This window comes from Thermobia domestica, chromosome 14, assembly GCF_964235325.1.
Source record: "Thermobia domestica chromosome 14, izTheDome1.hap1.1, whole genome shotgun sequence".
NCBI classification, from domain to species: Eukaryota; Metazoa; Arthropoda; class Insecta; order Zygentoma; family Lepismatidae; genus Thermobia; species Thermobia domestica.
In genome coordinates, this window is record NC_137467.1 from 74,070,760 (window position 1) to 74,093,751 (window position 22,992).

The window sequence follows — 22,992 nt, forward strand, 5'->3', positions numbered from 1 at the left end:
CACCAGGCGAAGGCCGGAACAGTACCTTCTAGAATTCTAGGGCCAGTTCCTTCCCAATTCCTAGACCCACCTAAAAGTCTGATGTGATCCCGGAGTTGGAGGTCCGAATCCTTCCTTGAGTCATTCCATTGCATAAGTAAATAAATAAAATTTCACAAGCTTTTGTTAGTGCTACAGTGCTAAATGTGTTATTTTGTTATGACTTTCCAAGGTTTACATTTTTACCTTTGTAAAAAGCTTATAATACTAGGTTGCCATTGTATCAATTGGTACTGCAATGGTCGCCATTTTGTTTTGAGTTATTAAGGCGATGTATTCGATTGCTATTCCTTTCTTTCTATGTTTCTTTATTTATGCAAGGGAATGAATCAAGGAAGGGTTTGGATCTCCAGCCCCGAGGTCACATCGGTCTTCTAGGTGGTCTGGGATTTGGGAAGGAATTGGCCCTGGAATTCTAGAAGATACCATCCTGGCCTTCACCTGGCGGGAGTGAAGAAAACCAGGGTTTTCTTCACTATATATATATATATATATATATATATATATATATATATATATATAATATGATAATTTTTGCTGTTGAGTTTTCTGAAATAAGAGTAAAGGAAATATTAGTTATGTAAAAGAATTACTAGTACATAAATTACAGTATTCTAAATAAATTAAAAGGAAAAAAACTTTTGTAAAGGAACCAAGAGTCAAACAAGAAAAATCAGTGAGAAATAGTGGTTGTACATAAATTCAAGAAGTCACAAGTGAGGAAAAAGATAATACCCTGTTATTTATGAATTGCTGTTCTCAACTTGTTTGTGGACAATTGAGGAGTTTGATGCAATAAGGGCGTAAGTTTGAAACACGCAGTTGGAGAAAAACGATGTTGAAAATTTAAGTAGTGTTTCTTCTTACATAAAACAATGTAATATGCAGCATTTTATTCCAATATTGAATTGAATTATTACCAGGAGGCTAAACAAGCATAGCAAAAGCCACAAATGCGTTTGATGCAAAAAGGGCTCGCTTACGCCCTTATTACATCAAACTTAACAGTGATGTGATAGTGTTTTATGGTTTCTGTGTTCCTAATTTTTTTCATGAGACGGTACACAAAGTAAACCCAAAGAATATGAGTAATAGGTTTCCAGCGTAAAGGAGTAAATTTATTTCGAAGATAATCCCGTGTGGATTGAAATCTTGATGTTTAGTAATGCATAAGCAAGAGAAACACAGCAGTACAGTGTTTTACATATGTACCCTATAGCTTCCATTAGTAATTATTATATTTGTGTAGTTACGCTCTGGCTATGCTTCATGAAAGCAAGTACTTATTACTATTCTAAGATATATGTACAGAGTAATGTAATAATCTTCTATTGACAATGTTTCATACAAATTTTGTTCTATTTAGTCATGTGCATTTTTTTTTCTTTAAAGGTCTTTGCTTAACAAACCAAAATCTGAGATGAGTCCGGAAGAATTAGCACGGAGGGAGGAGGAAGAGTTTAATACCGGCCCGTTGTCAGTATTAACACACAGTGTCAAAAACAATACGCAGGTAAGCTAAACTCTTTATTTTTCGTCTTTATTATTTTATTTACGGCAAAAATTGTTTAACTATGTATCTTGGACAAGGGTCGTTTTAGATATTCATATTGACGTGATGTTTAGTACAGATACTTCCCAATTCATGCAACAACTGATAGTCCGCCGTATTCAAGTCTGGACTTTCAGGCGGACGACCCACGTAATTAATGAATTCGAGTACATTATTCGTGAACCACTCTTGTTCTTTTTGGGCCTTGTATGGAAGCAGTGCGCTGAAAACCCAATGTCTACGTTTAAGAGTATTAAAGATTGCACTGCATAGTCTAACACGTCTTGCTTGATATTCTTTGCCAATGTTTTTCTCTTGTTCACAACAGTGGTAACATATAAATGTATCATAACTTACACCACCTTTGAATCCTGGGAGCAACTTCAGAAGCTTCTTTACAGTTTCGCACATAAATCTTACTTTGGCAGTTGTAGAATCGTTGTATCGAGAAAATCTTAACGTCTGAGAAGTGGTCTCACTATAGCATTTCATAGCGTGCCGGACCAACAAAGTTAATCGTATTTTTTTTCTCTTTCTTGTAGGAGCATCATCTCCTGTTCTCTGGTGGTAGATACACATTCTCAGATCATTCTGAATAAGATGTGTTGTTGTTTCGAGGAATATTTTAATCTATACGACCATGACTTTTGGTTTCGCGCACGATTTAGAGATAATTTGATCTTTGCAGCCTTTGGAATTTGTACGTTGTGTAATTCGTCAGACCTCTTAATCTAATTGAATCTCGCAAGTTCTGTAGATAAAATTTTGGTGAGTTCTAGGTTTTCCAGGAGGCTAAATATCGTTGGTGTATCATGGCCAGCCTTTTACAAGCCGATAATTCTTCGTTTTATGTTAGTTCTCAGGCTGCTTCATTTATTGATGCTATTGAATGCTTTCATTTGAAATTAAAATTGAATATTTGTCCTCATAAATAAATACCGAATTAGCCCGTAAGTACGCCGTTTTCCTAAGCTTGATGATGCTTTCTGCTTTGCAGGATTGTTCCTGTTGACGACAAACCAGTAGATCCATGTCAGTAGAAATGAATGCAGATATAAATTTAGAAAATAGTGAACACAGTGGTAATATCCGAGTGCTTTATCAAGAATTCTGACTGTTTTGACAGTGCTCAGGGTGTCTATCGCTCACGAAATGAGAAAATGGTCATGAAAGTCACGAAACTTATCGTTTGGGTCACGATTTTTTTTAAACCGCAAATGTAAGTACAGATTGGCAAATTTTGTTCTATAAAACGTCAAAATTCACCACCAAAATGTCTGTGGTCGCCTTTAGACGCTACCAAATCGCATGCAAAGTACGTTTCTGTCGCATGAATGAAAATTCGGCCTAATTCGCACCCAAATTCGTTATTGGAAATGTTAGGAAATTTTATGATTTGGTAAAGGAAAGGTCACGAAATTTCATTTTGGAATTTTAGTAGACACCCTGGTGGTGTTGGATAACCTTACGGTATCTGCATTGTGGCCAATTTATATAATGGTATTGTTGCATTATCGTTATTTCAGAATGAGGGATCATCAGCTTTTTAAACATACGATATGACGAAATGTAAATTTTGTAAGATCGTGAATAGAAGACGAACTCCAATCTTTACAATTGAAATTTTGATATGTGACACTTATATTCGCACCAATACCGCAATATGAATTGCAATATGTGTGTGTGAAGTAACTGTATATGTGACATTTGTGAGATACTTTATGACAGTACTAAGTACATAATCAATGCTTAATAACGTAATAATAATAATGGTTGTGATTCTACATTGCATTCGTATACAAGACGGACACTCCGACTCACCATTAGAGTTCGTATCTAGGGTGTTATATTGTAATACCATTTAAACCAAGTACCACAAGGATGGAAAGTAGTTCTTTTCAACATGAAACTACAGATGAGGTTCAGTGCGTAATGGAATTGTATATTGATTGTAGTTTAGCTTTGGTTTTCAATACACAGACTCCGTACTATGGGATCTACTGGTTAAAATGGTATCCGATCGACTTCTTAGGTTTGTATCATAGGCAAGCAGCACATCGGAACTCCCGGGACCTCGCGAACAGAAAACAGTTAAAGGACACTATGGTTTTTTGTAACGTCCCATGGGTATGCTTTATAGCTAAAGACGACAGAGGATTACAGAAAGTGACCGATTGTCAAATTCAAATTTTTATGCTTTCTCGCCGGAAATCGAACTCAGGATCATGTGCACTAAAGGCACACGCGCTAGCCACGAGACCAGCGGGGAAGGCGAAGGTACTATGGAATTGTTGTAAAAAGTACATACCTTTCAATAAATGTTCTCTTAATAAATCTTTTTCGATATGAATTGAATTTGTTCTCTATTTGCGTAAAGTGTACATGATTAATCTGATTATCTATAATTTATTTAAAATTATGTTCAAATCCTTTTGGTGTTACCATTAAAGAAATAGAATGAAGCGAGCCACTATTGCAGGCGGCGAGACAAAACTGTTGGTAGTTCTGTTTTTCATTTCTCTCCTTATAATCTGATTTTAAAAATACAAACTAGTCGCGGTGGCTCAGTGGTAGAACGCTCCTTTCTGGTGTGTGGGGTCCCTGGTTCGATCCCTGCTCGTACCAAGTGAACTTTGTGGTGAACAGATATTGTGTTCAAACGTGTAAGTGAAAGCATAGTAGAAAGAGGAAAACTTTTTTGATATGAATTGTTCTAAGAATAGGTTCAAAATCTGCTTTAGTACCCTATTGTAACCAAAAATGACAAAATTCAACAATCTACAGTTTTCAATAAATGGAAAACTGAAAATAGCAAACCCGTATAATGACTGAAAACCGCCCGCCCAGATGCCTTTTGGCCTTAACCTTTACTGCCACTCCTGTCACCTCCCCAGCCCGTACACTACCCGCTCTGTCAGAGAACAAACTCATGAGAATGTATCTAGCAGAAGTGTATAGTGAATATTGAAATATCAATATTTTGACCGATAATGTAAATCTGTACGCTGTTCGTAGTAGAACCCAAGAAAATAATAATTCGTAATTTCCGCCCACTCCCTTTATATCCTTGTTTCCCAATTTTTTAATATTTGTGATACCTTCTCAGTTTCATCCGTTTCGAACAGATGTAAGTCATGTCGCCCAATGACACGATAAAGGAATTAGTAAAGAACAGTTTCATATTTGATCAATGATTTCTGGTAGTACTCTTAAGCGTAACCTCAACATTACATATTTATTTTAATCATAAGCAAACTTGAAACCTATAGGAATAATATTTTTATTCCTAGTTACTGGGCGGAAGGTATGAAGTGATTGAATCATACTGCCCCACTGCTCTGGGTAACGTAAAGCTATTGGACATTGAAACAAACATTTGAGCAAATATCATAGGATATTCGCTGGGCTCACCAGAGCCATCTGGTAGTTGATATAGTACTTTTGGGCAATGAGTCATGTGTGTCGTTCCTTAGTAGTCACTCCAGTAGAAGATGTTCTTCAGTGAACGTCAAATCGTGTGTTTAGAGTGATATAATGGGGACATATCAGACTTCAAAAGAGGGCAAATCGTAGGGGCGCGTCTAGCAGGTGCGTCTGTCTGAAACTGCAACACTGTGACGTCTCACGAGCTACTTTATCTAGGGAGATGTGTGCATATGAACAGAAAGCGCGAACCTCCAGGAGAACATCTGCAGGGAAAACGGAAGTAGTCTGAAATGCACGTCAGGACATTGACTAGATTGTTACACGAAAACGGAAAACCACTGCGGAAGTGAATACACACCTCAGAGGCACGAAAATAGTCCGTTGATACATGTATAAGGTCAGCATCTATGGCAGGATTGCGATACCGAAGCCTTTCATTAGTAGCGTGGTTAAGCTTAAGGTTTATCCTAATGGGGGTACATTGCGAGAGGTTTACTTTCTTAAACATAACCAATTCCGTCCTATGCTCCTGATAGAAGTGTTACGTAACATTAAATAAACTAGGAAATTCTAGGCGTGAATAAAAGATACAAGCCTCAAATGTGATTGATTTTAATTTTTAGTGAAGTCATGAGATGTTTGTGAATTGGTTTATGTGTAGAGACATTTTGGCAGTTGACAGATTTCTTAAGCACATACCTGATTTTCTTGTTGAAGATTATTGTCCCACGACAGTCCCTCCAGGTCCAATCTCAGCCCATATCCTTATTGACACAACAGTGACTTTCCAAATTTTATCTGATGTAGAATTTAATGTTCGAAGTCTCAAGACAAAATTGTTTCAAATAACTCAGTTACATTGAGACTATCAACGATGTAATCTCTGGTCGCTCTCTCCCTATCCCGGAAATATCGTGAGGTTATATACTATTTCTTTTGCTGAGGTTGTTACCCAAAGTGACGTAGATCCATGGCATGACCCAGAAACTCGGGTTCATGTACAAGTCGGAATTTGGTTCAGACGAAGAAATCTGTCAACGCAAGATTTACATAATGAGGAAGTTCATTATGTAAGTCACTGTCTTCAGCACATAAAACGAATTCGCAGACAAATTACATAATTCTTAACATTTTATTATAGTTTTAATCTGTATTTAGATAAAGGAATCTTTTCCTGTTTTGTTCATCTTTAAGAGTTGAATTTAGAACCAAAGTACAACACAAATAAAAAGTTTATAACTGGCCGGTTACAGTAGCACAAGTACCGTAAAGCTGTTTCAGTGGTGCCAGAAGCATAAAACCTGGATGTTGCGTTGGATGACCTAAAACGCGTCATTCTCAAATGAGTCCAACTACATTGTTTCCCAAACAGGGAGAGTGTTCGTTTGGGGAAGCCCATCTGATGCATACAATCCAGACTGCTTGGTACCCACAGTCAAATATGGAGGTGGATTCGTGATGGTTCGGAGTGCAATATCGTGGCATAGTTTGAGCCTCCTAATTTTCTAGTCGTGTCACTGCCAAGGACTATAGTACCATTGTGGAGGCCCATTTACACCTGATGGTTCGAACACACTTCCCGAACAGTGGTGCAGTGTTCCAGAATGATAAACGCCTAATTCAGCGTTTCCCAACCTTTTTCAACTTGCGGCACACTACGGGTGTAACTTGAATTCTCGCGGCACACTCATAGATATATTAAGTTATTATTATTTTATTCGTAAATATAAAATACCGTGGTATTTTTTTCTGTGATTGCTGATCTCACAGAGAAGAATGCTTGATCGCTGGTTATCCCCCGTGGTAAATCATAATGCTTATTTTTCATTCTAATTTAAAAATAGAGAACAATTGCGCTGAAATACAGGACTCAGGTTTTTAAAAGTACCCTTTCTTTTCCAAAAACTGTATCCAACCTTTCACTAAAAAGTAAGATCATTAAATAACGAACGAACAAACTAATCTCTTGTACTTTAATAACACAAATGTAGGTAATTTGTATACCTGTTTGCTTTACCGAATGGAATGAATGATATTTTAATATTTCAAGTTACAAAATATTCTGCACCAATAAAGAAGCAATAATGGTCATAACAATGATAACAAAAATACTTTTTTCAACGTTAAAAATGTACAGAAAAGTAACACAAGCATGAAACTTATAATTTATTAACATCGTTGATCTACATTACAATTTTTAAATATTTTATGAAGGTTAGAATTGTTCAATAATATTAGTAATGTAACATTATTTCAATATCTGTTGAAGGTTGCAATTGTTTAATAATATATTACGGTTACAGTTTTTCAAAAATAAGTGTAACAAATTGGTACACGAAGCAAAATTAATGTGCAGCTTGAGCTTGATGTTTTCATAATCTTCCTCAATTGTGGACTGATAGTTGTTAAATAGACCCTCATGTCGTGTTCCGGAGTTAACAGTTGTGACCCGTTCTTACACTTGATTGTGTTCATTGCAGAAAATCCTGCTTTACTTAAGTAGGATGTAGAAAAGGGAATATGAACTTTGTAGAAATAGCTGGATATTCTCCCCGAAGAGAAATCCAGAATGATGCCTTGTCTTGTAAGTGCTGGAGCTTCAAACCTCGGTCATTCCTCATATCGACCAATTAACTTTTTTCCTGTACGTTTAATTCTGCTGACTATAGGACAGAAGATGCAAAGTAGTCCCTCACCCAGTCAAATGAGTTAAACTGAAGCGTAGGAAAATACTTCTTAGCATTCGTACACAACAAAGACAATGTGTCTGAAATGAGTAGAGGTCTGCGCGGATGCGGATATCCGCATCAAAACGGGTATCTGTGGATATATATTTCGTTTCTGTGCGGAAAGCGGATAAAGTTGCGGATATGGTTTTCTACTTTTCCCTATCTAAAAAAAAAAAAACTATGAAATTTGTGATGATGGTGGAAAGAGCCCTAAGAAACGTTTGTTTTGAATTAGAAGTTTTAAAACCAGTTGAAAAATAACTAAAATCAAAATAAGTGTGTCTGAAACTTGTGACTCCGTGACAGGAAAAGGTCAAGAAATGACAGGAGAGAGTTGTCCTTTTATTGCTCTTTTCAATAGCTATTTAAAATGTGTTTTTAAAAATTTTTCGAAATCATGACTATTATAGAATGTGTAAGTTGTATATATTTCTACCTCATTATCTGCGGATGCGGTACGGATGCGGATGCGATATTTGATATCCGAGCAGACCTCTAGAAATGAGTGTTGATAGGTTTGTGTCAATTTTACAGGACTTTGTAATCTCAAATGTCACATTTGTTTTGTTTTCTAATTCTGACCTCCCAAAATGAGAGTTTCTCCCTAAATGAGTAAATTTTGTCACTTAAGGTTAGGATATTTTCCTTTTTTCCCTGCATGCATTTGTTCAGCGTATTCAATGTTTGGAATATGTCGGTAAGAAAAGTAACTTTGTTGCACCAAGTATCATCACTAAGGAAATCGACATTTTCACTTTCTTCTGACAGAAAGAATAGAAGAAGTTGTTCTTCAAGTGCATAAAATCTTGACAATACACGACTATGAGACAACCACCTCGATTTCGTCGCGGCACACCAGTTGGGAAACACTGACCTAATTCATACTGTTAAATTTGTTAGAGTTGTTCGATGAGCATAATAGTGAGGTTGAACATCTGCCATGGTCCGCTTAATCGCCGGATCTCAACATTATTGAGACTATGTGGGGTTTGTTAGAGGATCGAGTGAGAGTTTTCCTCCACCACGTTCACGCGCTGAACTTCTTGCAAGTGTCGCCAGAAAAATACCTTGGATGTGGTTAAGAAAACAAAGGTTAGCAATAGCTCAGTAAGTGGTTTCCCATTGAACTCTCGCCAAAGAAAGTAAGAATCGAGGAATTTCGCCGGATCTGCAAAAGTGTTGATGATCAGTTAACTTTATTATTTAATGTTTTGATTATCTTCACCGACAGGCTTATTCGACGTAAAGCAGTTTGTATGAAATACTTGTTTGATTCGTAGAAATTGTATTAAATTATATTGGTTATGGGGAAAAAAATAAAAAACAAGTGGTTTACACCGTAAATAAAACTAAAATAATATTGTAATGAATACTTTCATTGCAGGTTCTGATCAATTGTCGGAATAATAAGAAACTTCTGGGAAGAGTGAAGGCATTTGACCGTCATTGCAACATGGTTTTGGAAAACGTCAAGGAGATGTGGACTGAATTACCTCGAACTGGAAAGGGCAAAAAGAAGGTAAGGTTGAAAATGTTGGAGAATGTTTGCTTTCGAAAAGTCAGTCTGTCAATCCACTATTTCCTTATTTGCCACCCCAATACACACACAATTGATTCTCAACTCTGTAGAACCAAGGCATCACATTGATTCGACTGGCTAATAAGAGCGAAAAAGAGTGTTTATTTCCACAGTAAATTGGTAATCGCGCGGTTTGTGAAACCGATTGTGGTGGTACGTCAACATCCTTTGGTTAGGACCGAAAAGAATATTATAGTACATCCCTGGTGAGTCAGCCATTCTAAGTGATCAAGCATGTATCGCTCGACCATCTCCAAAAAATCTAATTTTTTCATGAATGTTTATCCTATATCAGGGCACTTCAAAACCACAATAATTATTTTTTTTACATCATCCCATGGCGATACAGCGGCTGCCGCCATTTTGCGTTTTTTCGATTTTAGGTGTTTACGTTGTTCTGAATATCTCAACATGCATTTGTCCTACCAAATTGAAAATTGCTGGATGTCTTCGACTCGTGCAGAGCTAAAACTTTGATTTCTTAACATTTTTGCCTAAAACCACCTGAAGGGGTGAAATCAGGGTCTATAGTAGCAACATTCGTGGATATTGAAGACATGTTTGGGAAGAGGAAATAACTGATGTGGAGGTCTGAGTTTGTGTGTGCATGTAGTCCGGGGTCATAAGTTAATACACAACAATTTAGCTGCTCCTAAAAGCCTTAAAAACAATCGTAAAGTTGGAGAATTATGCCAGTTTAGCATGTTTCACTGTCCAATATCTCCAGTGGGCCTGGATTTAAAAAAAAAAAAAAAAAAAAAAAAAAAAAAAAAAAAAAAAAAACTGAAATTTTGGGAATAGTTAGTTCTTTAGTATCCCATAACACACAACAAAGCGCGTTTTGTTTTTGAGCGGAACGGGGTCTAAGTATTAAGTAATAATGTCATAATCCAGGAGGTGTTTTGTTAAGAAGTTCAACTGGAATTCGTTGTTGTGAAGTGAAATAAAGTAGGATGAATGGTTAATCCAGTCAAGGCTCTCAAGCTCGTTTCTTTCCTCTAGTTGTAACACTGTCTTATCACACCCATAGTAGCACTGGTGAAGAATGCCGCTATCAGCAGAAGGCGAGGAAAGTCAAAATGCACCCTTGACAACAAAAAAAAAGTCCCTAAGTACTTCTTGCTCTTGCTGCTTGCTATATCAATGATATTTAATCATGTTTATTCTTGTTTTAACTGTCAACTCATGCAGGAGACTATAGTCCTTTCGTTTGATCTACATTCTCAAGTCAGTGAACACTTACTCACTGTAAACACTGACTACGGAATGTAGATGCGTGTATGCGTGGAACAGGGAAACACTACAGGGTAGGGGTACAGGGAAGCACATTAATTATTTTAGGGTCCAGCATTCATGACATTTAGACTAAGGAAGACGGATAATTAATAAATGTGAATGATTATGAAATAACTGGAGTGATACGGGAGGAAAAGGTGGAAACCCTTGAATATTCGCGGGCACAAGCGTACTCAGATCACCTGGGATCGAACCTGGACCCTACACATCAGAGGGGAGCGTACTGCTGGGCTACAGTGACCCCTATTATTAACTGCTCTGCCATTACTGAGAGAAGGCAGCTGGTGCAGAAAGAAGTTTTCATGCGCTATGGTACGATTCTCTTCGCTTTGAAACAACCTTTTTATTAACATGTATCAATTATGTTCTCAGGCTTCCTCTTTCTTTCCTTCCTTTGTCATACCTTCTTCCACATAAATCAGAGTATTTCTCCATAATCCTCTTTAACAGTTTCTCCTATTTTCGTTAGCTCCATTGTTGTTTTTCTGTTCCATATTTATTTCGAGCTCCTTCGTGGCTAAGCAGTTAGCGTACGCGTTTTTGGTGTGGGAGACCCGGGTTAGATTCCCGGCTTGAACTTGTGTGATTCGGATTCCACGTTTATCAGTAGGTCCCGTCTCATATAGCCTCTCTGTTGAAAGGGACGTTAAACTCAAAATCAACTCATAGTGCAGGGGCATATGTAAATACAACAAATTCCGTTGGATTTTGAATGAAGCAATTATATGATTGGTGGCGATGGATAAGTAATGAGCTATAGAATCGTGTACTACCGGGTGTTTTGTCTCAAAGTGTGGCCGAGCCGGTGTATGACTTCATACTTCTAAGATGGCCGCTAACACCTACATCGATGTCTTTTTAGCGCTACACAGGCTGAAGTTCTCAACCGATTTTCTTGGGAAGTGGCTCATTTTATTTCTTCTGGTTGCTGCATGTGCCTTTTAGATAGATATTTGCCAAATAAATAGTTTCACTACTTCAAAAATTAAGAAAACTATCAAAACTGAGGTAAAATTAAATCGCTTTTTCTAACTTCAATGGGCATACCCACTAAACTAGCGAATGATTTTAATAAGTGTCTCATTTTACTCCATGGCTATTATTTATACATATTGAATAAATATTTGACAACTAGATGATTATTTACAAATTTAATGAAAAGTCGGAAAAATTATATAAAATTGAGTTTTTGAAAGATATGCAGTCAAATATCGAAAATGAAAATGGTGTGAGGTATAAAATGTTAACAAATCATTATGCTGATAAATACCTATAAATTAAACAAAGTTTCCGATTATAGGGTAATTTATTCTCGTATTGTAGTGGACCACTTCCTTCGTACTGGTTAAAAAAAAATGCGTATCATTTAAACAAAAATAAAAATTAGTGAACATGCTGGGTTGTAAAATCAAAACATATAGTAAAATACTTCAAATAGACAAGTAAACCCTTTTTATTACTACAGAATTGTTTAGAAAGGGAACTAATAATAGAAATTCGACTTAAGAGTCATTATCTGAATCCGACAGTTGAATTTGATCGTCATTTTCACAGTTGTCACAATGTTCCTCCTCTGCTCCACATTTGCTCAGTTCTGTACCTCTAAGTATTTGAACACGGCATTTCTAATTGACACAATTGAAAGCACATGACACAATCGCAACGCACCAATTTTAAAATAGCTTCTGGAGAGCATGATACATGACTCATGGTGGGAAAATACTCATTTCCCCTCCTTTCCTATCTAAACGTAGATGGTCAGGGAGATCCGGTTGTCGAAGATTAGCCCATCGTCACTCCATCACTTGGTAGTGAGTTCTTAAGATGTGTTGGTGTAAAACTGGGTTTGTTGGCGGCAAAGTTTCACGTTGGACATGTTTTTCGGTAAACAGCCACCACCGAATCTAAAAATTGTTTACCTTGTAAATATGTGCGACAAATGTACCTTTCTATCAATTTTTCCATCTTCACATGTAAAACTTTCTGGACAGTTTATTCTATCAAATGCCTCTAGAACTTTTACTGTGGAAGATATATATATATAATAAAAAATAAATCTAGAAAGATTGTTTTCCCCTGTTAAAGCAATCTGCTGTGTCACACCCAGCTAGAGAATGAAGTTCTAATAATGCCTTAGCGTGCTTGGGATTTAGGCAAGTGTAAATACGATAGTTCAACCTCCTATTAGCTCCAATCCCGGTCACACACACACTGGCTAGTGGAAGCAACTGTAACCACCACAATAACAGAATAAACATATCTGTATATGTTGAATAGATGTGTAGAGTAGAAGCACGGCCGATACATGTAAACAATGTAAATTAATTTTTCTATCAGCTCCCTCCTGACTTCTTGCAAGTTCGTGACATCATCGCTAACCGAAGGCTTTGCCTCGTTCCTTCATCTCGCAACTAATATTCGGTTCCTCCCACTTTCTTCATGGGGCCGCGGTGGCTCAGTGGTAGAGCGTTCACCTCTGGTGCTTGGGGTCCCGGGTTCGATCCTAGCCTCCGCCAAGTGAACTTTGTGGTGGACAAACACCGTGTGCGTGGGTTTTCTCGGGGTTCTCCTGTTTCCTCCCACTTTCTTCATTTCACCATTTCACTCATTTCTCACCATCACTGTCTCCTTTAGCCTAACCGGCATAAACGTGGGACGTAAAACTTTACGATTTAATTTCATGTTTGAAACGAGACGAAATGCCGTTTTGTTCTATAGGAACAGATGGTTCTCGAACAGGCTACCAAAGCGATGAAATATATGGAGGTGTGGTAAACGAAAACCGACTCTAACACTTTTTTTTTTGTTAGCTTCTTCTGAACTTTCTAGGATATCCACAGAAACTATGAAAACAGGTCAAAACACCATTTTATAGCATGTAAAGTGTCTCGCCAAACAGAAAAATGCCCAAAAGATGTAGGACTCTCTTTTGACAATGACATTTGAGGAAAAAGAACTAAATACCTCAAACAGTTGTTTTTTTTTTTTTTTTTAAATCCAGAACAACACAATAAGAATGTCTGAAAAAGAACTTCAGCTGTACAACGTTTTCTAACAAGAAAAGATTGAATCAGAGAAATGTAGTTTTTGGGCACCAATGAAAAAGAATCTTTAATTATGTAGTAAAGCCCACAGAGTTATATTGACGAAATTGTCGGATACTGTATTGCAGTTAGTCAGATCATTCTCTGTTCACTACGTTACTAATTGTTTGGAGGAGTCGACCCTACATCGATCTGTAGTAATGTCTTAGTGATTGAGTTCTCAGCTGTTCCCTGATCAATGTTTGATTTAGACGAATCAGTGATTTTGCCTTTCAACAAGAGCAATTTGATAAATTCTTGAACGCCTTATATCGCCAATTTCTGACAATACAAATCAAAAAAACTTCAACTATATACAATGGACCAACAACACACTCAAAACAAACCACTCCTATACAACACTGTGGCAGTCATTTATGGCATGGCAGACGTACATTGCATACAAAAAGATTCAAGTGTAAAGACGTGTTGAGACCTTTCAATTGAGTTTATCAAGGAGATGGATTGGTATCTAACGAAATATGACGAACACACTTAGTTCTTTTTTTTCACTTACATCGAACTTTCACTGAAGAACTCAATGGGGAAAAAAATGTCTATTCAAACAACGTCTGTTCAATATAAAGTCACCGACTCCACAGATACAAGGAAAGTAACATTGAGGTCTTTACTGTCTCATCAGAAGACTAAGGATGAGTTGGAAGCTTACCTCGCTCATAAAGTATTATTGCATGCACAGAAAATAAAGCAAAATATAGTTGTTAGTTGGGGGAACGAGGTAAAGTCTTCGTTTAGAGATGATCTTACGAACGTACAAGTAGTCAGGAGGGAGCTGATACAAAAATTATTTTACACTATGTACATGTATTCATGGTACTCTACCCGTGCTTCTACTTTCCACATCTATTCAACAAGATAGATGTGTTTATTATGTTACTGTGGTGGTTACAGTTGCTTCCACCAGGCAGTGTGTGTGTGACCGGAATTGGAGCTAATAGGAGGTTAATAGAACTTATCGTATTTACACTTGCCTATATCCTAAGCAAGTTAAAGCATTATTAGAACTTCATTCTCTGGGTGTGACACAGCAGATTGCTTTAAGAACAGGGGAAAACAAAGCCAGTTTTTCACCAGCACATCTTATGAACTCACTACCAAGTGATGGAGTGACGATGGGCTAATTTTCGACAACCGAATCTCCCTGACCATCTACGTTTAGATAGGAAAGGAGGGGAACTGAGTATTTTCCTACCATGAGCCATGTATCATGCTCTCCAGAAGCTATTTTAAAATTGGTGCAAAATTTTATAAGAATTTTCTTCCCGAAATACATTCTTCAGCGGTTTCTTTGGGATGAACTCTGTCGAGTATGCAAAGGAAAAGAGTCACGTCTGGGTTGTTTCACAGTTGTATAAACTCCATATTGGACTTGAAACTGCTGAGAATATAAGAAGGCCAAACAATTAAGCGCTGCTGAAGTTTGAGCTTTTGCTGTCGAAAAAAAAAAAAAAAAAAAAAAAAAAAAATAGAAATGACCTTTTTTGAAATCAAGCTTGCTTATTTTGAAAATATTTACATACACTTTGCATAATATATTTTCTTCTTGAATTGTCTCTGAACTTCAATCCATTGTTTCAGAAGATAACTGTTAGAAGATTTTTCGGGCCCATTTAGTTGTAGTGTGACACCATTGTCCAATTTTTGTTCATTTTGTCCACCCAAGAAAAAAAATTGTACCATTCAAATTAACAAAGGAGGGCCATTTCAAAATTTCGGCCACTTCGATCACCTGTAGTGCGACATTTTCAAATTCGAATTTTAACAAGCTTAAAATTTTGTTCAATCTCTGTGTATCCATGTACCACCAACAAAACATTGTGTACCATTAAAATAAACGAAGGAAGGTCATTTCAAAAATTGGCCACTTCGATTATCTCCAGTGCGACATCTTCAAATTCGAATTTTAATTAACTCAGAATTTGTTCAATTTCCGTACATTTTTGTACCATCAAAAGATTTGTACCATTCAAATTAATAAAGGAGGCCATTTCAAAATTTTTGTCGAATTCTAACTAGCTTAGAATTTTCCCTACTTTTTGTAATTTTTTGTACCACCAAGATAGTTGAAATTCGAATTTGAAAATGTTTCACCACAAGTGATCGAAGTGGTCAAATTTTTAATGACTGTCCCTGGTTTATTTCAATAGTACAGAATTTATTCTTCGTGGTACAAAAATGTTCAAAAATTCGACACAATTCTGAGCTAATTAAAATTCGAATTTGGTGTCGCGCTCCAGGTGATAGAAATGGCCAAAATTTTGAAATGTTCCCTCAATTTGTCCAAAATTTGTGATAGGAATTGATACTTTCCCTCGTTTATTTGAATGGTACAATTTTTTTTTGGGGGGGCGGGGGGATGGCCAAAAAATTGGATAAAATTTTGAGCAAGTTAAAGTTGAAGATGTCGCACTATAGGTGGTCGATGTGGACAAATTTTGAAGTAGTCCTAGTTTGTTTAAATGGTACAAATTTCTTTGTCGGGTGGACAAAAATGGGCAAAATTCTGAGGTAGTTAAAATTAGAATTTGAAGATGTCGCACTATAGGTAGGCCGAAAATTTTGAAATGTTCCTCCCTCATTTATTTGAATTGTACAAATCTTTTCTCGGGTGGACAAAAATTGGACAACATTCTGAGCAAGTTAGAATTCGAATTAGGATTTGAAGATGTCGCACTACAGGTGATCGAAGTGGACAAAATTTTGGAATGGTCCTCCTTTGTTAATTTGAATGGTACATTTTTTTTTCTTGGGTGGACAAACATGGGCAAAAATTTGACAAAATTCTGAGCTAATTAAAATTCTAATTTGAAGATGTCGCACTACAACTAAATGGACCCAGAGTTTTCTTTTGGTATTCTTATACTGGCACACGACCACAGAATTTCAAATCCACACACACACAAACAGTAGCAACTTTAACTGCCGAGATGAATGACGTGGAAATTTTGTTGTAGGTGATTTGATATCGTTCTTTATATCTTCTTCCAAAAAGCATGCATCATTGCCGGGAGGATGAATCACTCACCCTTTTGTTATTCTCCTTACTCCTTTCACATGACCTTGGAAGATATTCTAAACCGACAACAATGAACCATTTAAAGATCTTGAGTCTATATTAGAAACTTGAAATTTCATTTATAAGGAAAGTTGTTGGAGGTTAAAAATTATCAATTTGGTCGTTCCTTTAAATATGCATTTATATACAATAACGACATAAACATGCACTAACCTCCGAAATATGCAAATGTATGCACTATAAAACTCGAGTCTTTTACTCCAAAACACCGGAAACAAATTTCTGTTTAAAGAGCATATCAATATCACATCAGAAAAAAATATGCAAATATGCAAAAATCCTAAATCTAGTCATGATTGATACATCGTTGGAAAGCTGATGGAACACAAGTTCCAACGTGGTAACATTTGTGCAGTTCCCAGCCTATTTGTAGAAGTCTTATATGAAACCATCCTCAAAACAAATGGAATTTACATTTAAAAAATTGGCTAATTTTGCCCCCCTTCTCCCATATAAGCAACAAGTACACATACAGGGTCAGAGGCGAATCCAGGGGGGAAGGGGAAATCGTCTCCCAGAAGAGGAAACTTCCTTATTTTATATATAAATAAAATCCATCCTAGAGTTTGGAGCTCTTAATAGTAGCTCTAAGTAGCAGTATTACAGCCCCCCCCCCCCCTCAGAAGTCCATCCTGGATCCGGTCCTGTACAGGGTATTGCCAAGTATTGGATTACTTTATTGCTTCATATATCAATTCTAGGGGGGGAATCCCCCCCCCAAAAAACTTTATCCTTTCCCCTCCGCCGGGGTACTCTCCACATACATAAAATGCATATCGGCGGAAAGCTCATCCCTCGGGAATACAATTATACCAAAATTATCTTCGTAGCTAAATTACGGACTGAGCTATTGAGGTTCAAATCCTGGACGCAGCAGTTGCGTCAATAGACGTTTAAAGGTTAGTGAAAGGAAAGCTGAAAGACGAGAGAGAGAGAGAAAAAAGAAAGAAACTAGTATTATCCCAGTATATCTAGAAAAGTGAATTTCACAGATTTTGAGTTCTCTTAGTGTCTGTAAGTTAACCAAATGCATTAAATAGATTTAGTTAATTTTGAAAATTTACCGTTAATATAACTTGTACTCCACTTTGTTGGTGTTTTAAATAGTGGTCTCTTCAAACATGTTGCACTTGATAAATTTATGAGAAGTAACAACCTTCATCCAGGAAAATGTGATGGAGAGTAATTCTTTTCAATCTTTTTATCGTGAACATTAATATATTCTTTTTTTTTTTTTTTTTCTTTTTAGGCAAAACCTGTGAACAAGGATCGATATATCTCAAAGATGTTTTTGCGAGGTGATTCTGTTATTCTTGTATTGAGAAACCCGTTGGCTACTGCAGCAGGAAAATAATAGTTCAAAATATGTGTAATGTTTTATCGTGAACTCCTTTATAAACAGAGGAATGTCATCTATATTTGTGTAAATTGTGGACTTTTATGAAAAGAATGCGTTTGTGTTCTATCTTAAGTTTCTTTATAAACAGACAAATGTCTGTATCTGTGTGAATTGTGCACTTTTTAAAAAAATATATAGTAAATGAAAACATAAGTTACCGCATTTTTCATTGTGTATTAATATTCATGTAGTAGATGTATATGAGGCATTCTGGGTGGTAAGGATGAACTATGGACAGCAGCATGTTTATATGGGAAAGAAGGTAAACAGCACACAATTTATCTACGTGCAGGTGTGGTTGCTGCAGACTCAACACTGGCGCTCTAGGCTGTACTTTTGCGTAAATAGTATACACGAGTAATGACACTCCATTCTCACTTATGGACAATAATATTTACCAATGAAAGTCACAATCAAACTATCTACCAATCAAAGTATATTTCCAGTACCCCCAAAGTTGCTGTCGTCACAATCTATAGGGTACTTTTCTTTTTTTTTCTTTTTTTTCTTTTTTAATGCCTGAATATGACAAATTATTATTTTATTTAAATACGCGTTCGATTTTTTCAAACTATTTTTATATGCAGGTTGTTACTTTTTTTTTCTTTGTGTGTGTGTGTGTGTGTCTTGCTCATGCAGATGCGAAATTCCCTGAAATAAAATATTACCGGTAATTAGATTTCAAGTGCAGAAGATACTTTCAGGTTATTTGACGATTTCTACTGTCTATAAGTTAAATAATTGTAATCGTTCATATGTAAGATATTTGTGTGTGCTAAAAGTTTGATAATGGTGGATTAAAAAAATGTGGGTATTAGTATGCAAACTTGTGGGGTGCTCAAAGTGAGATTCAGATCCATTTCAGTATTTGTAATTAGTGTGGTGCGTATCTTTTTAAAAATAACAGTCCAGATTTTCCGTAGGGATCTATCCATAAATTGATTACATTTTTATTGCCTTTTCGCCGAATCTATCCGTACGAATGTGCTTGACCTCGAACGCTCCGAAAATGTGTTCACTCATCTCACAAACAGTGGTATGAGTCCTTTCCATGCAAAACCCAGTTGATGTCGGGGAGTACCATTCGACGGTGGCATGTTGTATCTGCACGAACAAGTATTCTAGTTGTGTGAATAGTATAGCTGCATTAGGAGGCCTTCTTTTAGGGTGTTCAGTTATGGGTTATAATGTAAAGAGTACATTGGTATCATGAGCCGAATTAATCCCATGAATGTTATCAAACTGTTACAGGCTAAAGTGCGACGTGCTGAGTATGGAAACGTAATCGAAGTCGAGGGTATGGAGTTCGCGAATATGCTGTATAGCATATAATTCACAAATACAATGGGGATGATGCAGAAATGCATAAAGATACCTCGGATAGGTATAGTAATTTTGAAGGGTAGGCAGAGCCTATAGCTGAAGTTGATCTGCCCAGCAGTACAAGACTTCCATCACCAGAGCAACAGAAACCCTCAAGTGAAAGTGAGTACGAATCATCTTCACCCAAAATGTCAAGGACCAGTATATTACAAGATAATGAAGACAACATACTGAAGAACATTTATGAAGACTATTACAATTGTGGCTTCAACTCCTATAGCAAACTTGTGAGGCGCTATAAGTGCATTCAAAGTAAATCAAATTGCAAGATAATATTAAATTATATGGCAAGGAAAAGGCGAGATCGAGCTCATTTCAACGGAAAGAGGCTGTCAATTAGAAACTATAAGAGAGTATGTAATGTCACAATTTGATAGCGCAAAAGCGTATAGATGTGCCATTCATCATTCTTGCAAACGTGGCCACTAGAAGCGCCTAAAGAGGTTGGCCTAGACAGTTTCACAGCTTCGATTACTTTTCATCAACAAACTTAAGGCTGAATATGGCATTTCTTCCAGCCATATGCACACATTATGATATACAAGATCATAGTATTCATCAGAAGGCACAAAGTTTTGTGCAAGAAGTAGAGAAAAATGTAACAGACGGGAGTATGGACAAAGAAAATGTTTGGAACGGTAACCAGTCAGTTTATGAAATGTCTTCATAGAGGCGAGAAGACTACAGCTGGTGTCTTGCAGTCTGTGCAAAGCTCAACATAAAGCTATACAATTGATATGGCGTTATCAATGAGTGGTATGTTAGCTAACAAGCTCTATATCTGTTTTTTCAAGAGTCACAAGGCACTTTTAGCCCCAAGTGTTTGAAAGAAACCTAAAGCAACATGTCCACGAAACATTCCTATAGAGGCAAGCAAATGATGGAAAAGCATATGAAAAGTTTTCTAACTGCCGTCCTTGATGAACATCCTGAGCGGGCCATAAAGATCGTATTCTGCTAGATGAAAATTTTCCGAACAAGGATGTTACGCTCAAGATACTGCCACCGAAGACCACATAAAATTACCAACCTCTTGCTGTATATTTCTTTAGGCAATATAAGCTCTACGTGAGAGGGATCGTTCAAATTGTAAGACTAGAATTTGAAAAACAGCAAGTTATCAGGCTTTGTACTGTGTTATAGTCAGCTTTCTTCACCGAAGCACAAGCTTACCAATATCATCGTTTGAAAATTTAGTGTGGCGTTTGATATTGGACTGCTTCAATGCAGAAGTGCTGCTGAACGTGAAAAAGTGGCTTTCAGATGTGCATTTTGTTCTGTTCCACTTTGCTTTGACTACTTCATTGAAACCCCACACGTTCACTTGAATAGCAGGGCAGCACTGTCAGGTCAATGGGGGTCACGATATTGTAATTTTTTCCCCGTTATATCGATATTTTGTTTCTTCGCATTACCAGAGTTCCTCTCTGACCTTGCGTAGCTGACCATTCAAATGTCCCTCGTGGTAAGACGCGCAGTTTTCCATGCGAATTTCTCATATCACAGTTTTGGGGATGAGCGATTTATTTTGTAAGCAGTTTTGTGCGGTTCTGAGTGTTGAGGTTACGCACATTCCTTGTTGGTACATTTAACAATTACTTATGAGTTACGTTCCATTCGTCCTGCTGGTTAACTTTACGAGAGCTTGACCATTTGCCTATAACTATAGTGGTTTTATTTCGGTGAATTCGACGCGTACATCCTTTAAAAAAATCGTCGTAAAATGAAAATCTTACGGTTAAAATGAGTGAATGTCGAAGATAATTTCCACTGGCGGAGCATTTCTGCATAATGTAGGAAACTAGCATTTTATATTTAGAAGTAAGGCTGCAAGTGACAAACCATGACAAGCGCTATACTGCGGTTAAAATGAGGAGTGCATTTGAAATATAACTGTGTAACATTTTGACCGGTGGGATATTTTTTGCACAATTTAGGAAACAGATTTTGTTTACAAGCAGTTACTAGGGTCATACCATGATAAGTGCTGTTTTTATGGGATATACTGTGTTTCTACTATCTTCGTCGGTGCACACACTCTCCGTTGAAGACGCGTCTGCTCCCTACGGACGCACTCCCTCGCTGTGCGCCTCTCCCTCCTACTGTGCTTGAGCTTTGACTTAAATAGCATTCTCGCTATATGATCACCTAGCGCTAGTTAGTGCTTGTTGCACAAATGCTTTTATGGCTTATATCCGTAAGAGGAAATTCTCGTTAACTAACTGCATCCATGAATGTAACTCCCATCCTAAGAAACAATTTAAGGCACTGGGAGTGGATTTCGTGATGAAACTGGATATGATAGGATAATATGTAATCATTTCCAGGGTACATTGATTTGCACGCGTATCGAACTGTGCGCAATTATTTGGACATGCGCTTTGGTAATAACAGTTCAGAACGTCTTAGGAAATCATTTAAAGCAAGAAAAGCAGAAAAAAAGTTTTATTTTTATTTTGACTATGACGAACTATTGTTAACATGTAATCTTCCAAAAAAGAAGCAGCACTACGATAGTAATAGCCCAACACATTTGCACTTACCCAATAGATAACACAACATATTGACCTCAAATAGATCCCTCCCGTTCGTGTCGCATTCATTGTGGATGCTATTCACATGCCTTGTCCCGTCCAAGTTTCAACTCACTACACAGGATTAAGAAACAAATGCTTGTGGTATAGTACCTAATAAAAGTAGAAAGCCGCTAATAGTATTTAGGATTTTAAAGGGAACGAATGTGTGTGTTGGATTATACTCAATCTACATGGATCTGGGTATGTACGACAATGCAGAAAGTTTTGGATATAAATTTGGCTCGATATATATATATTTCGCAGACCGACACACTTTTCACCAACTTTATCTGCTCCACTTCTCTATGAATTATTAGAAGGAAGAGGTTCCAGAAATTTGGAAGGAAGAAAACAAAAGATTTCTACACCTTGCACATAAACATGACTACTACTCACAACATAGCTATAGTATCATTACTCGTGTAACATACACTTGATGTTAATGGAGTCTTTTTTTTTTTTTTTTTTCTCTGTCTTTATTTTACGTTGGTGTAGGATCCTAGGAAGCGTTATGGTCGAAAGAAGTTATCTGGAAGTTAATACATATTTCCAACGAGTGAAACGTAACTGACGTCTGTTTATTGCACAAAATTTGTCTGTGAGTAACGCTAACTCCTAATATACTACACTCGCTAATCCGACCATTTCTTGCAAAGAGGGGTGCTGGATTAGCGAAAGTGCCGGATTATTGTGTGTGTGTGTGTGTGAAATTGAATTTAACGCGTGTAGTACTATACTTTGTAAGATTTTATGCGAGGAAAAGTCAAAAAGTAAACGGACTTCCGCAGTTTCTCGTTCTAGGGTTTGGTAATACTGGTAGTATGCAGCGCTGA

General features: G+C 37.0%; 1 protein-coding gene across 1 annotated transcript in view; it reads left to right on the forward strand.

Annotated features, from left to right (window-relative positions):
• Window positions 1-18,353, forward strand: part of SmD2 (small ribonucleoprotein particle protein SmD2) — a 32,697-nt gene extending 14,344 nt beyond the window's left edge. Inside the window, exons 2-4 of the mRNA XM_081738071.1 lie at window positions 1,432-1,552; window positions 9,131-9,265; window positions 18,051-18,353. Of these exons, the coding sequence (XP_081594197.1) occupies window positions 1,432-1,552; window positions 9,131-9,265; window positions 18,051-18,155 (361 nt within the window). The 3' untranslated portion in view covers window positions 18,156-18,353. The remainder of the gene's footprint in view (window positions 1-1,431; window positions 1,553-9,130; window positions 9,266-18,050) is intronic.
• Window positions 18,354-22,992: the final 4,639 nt, after the last annotated feature.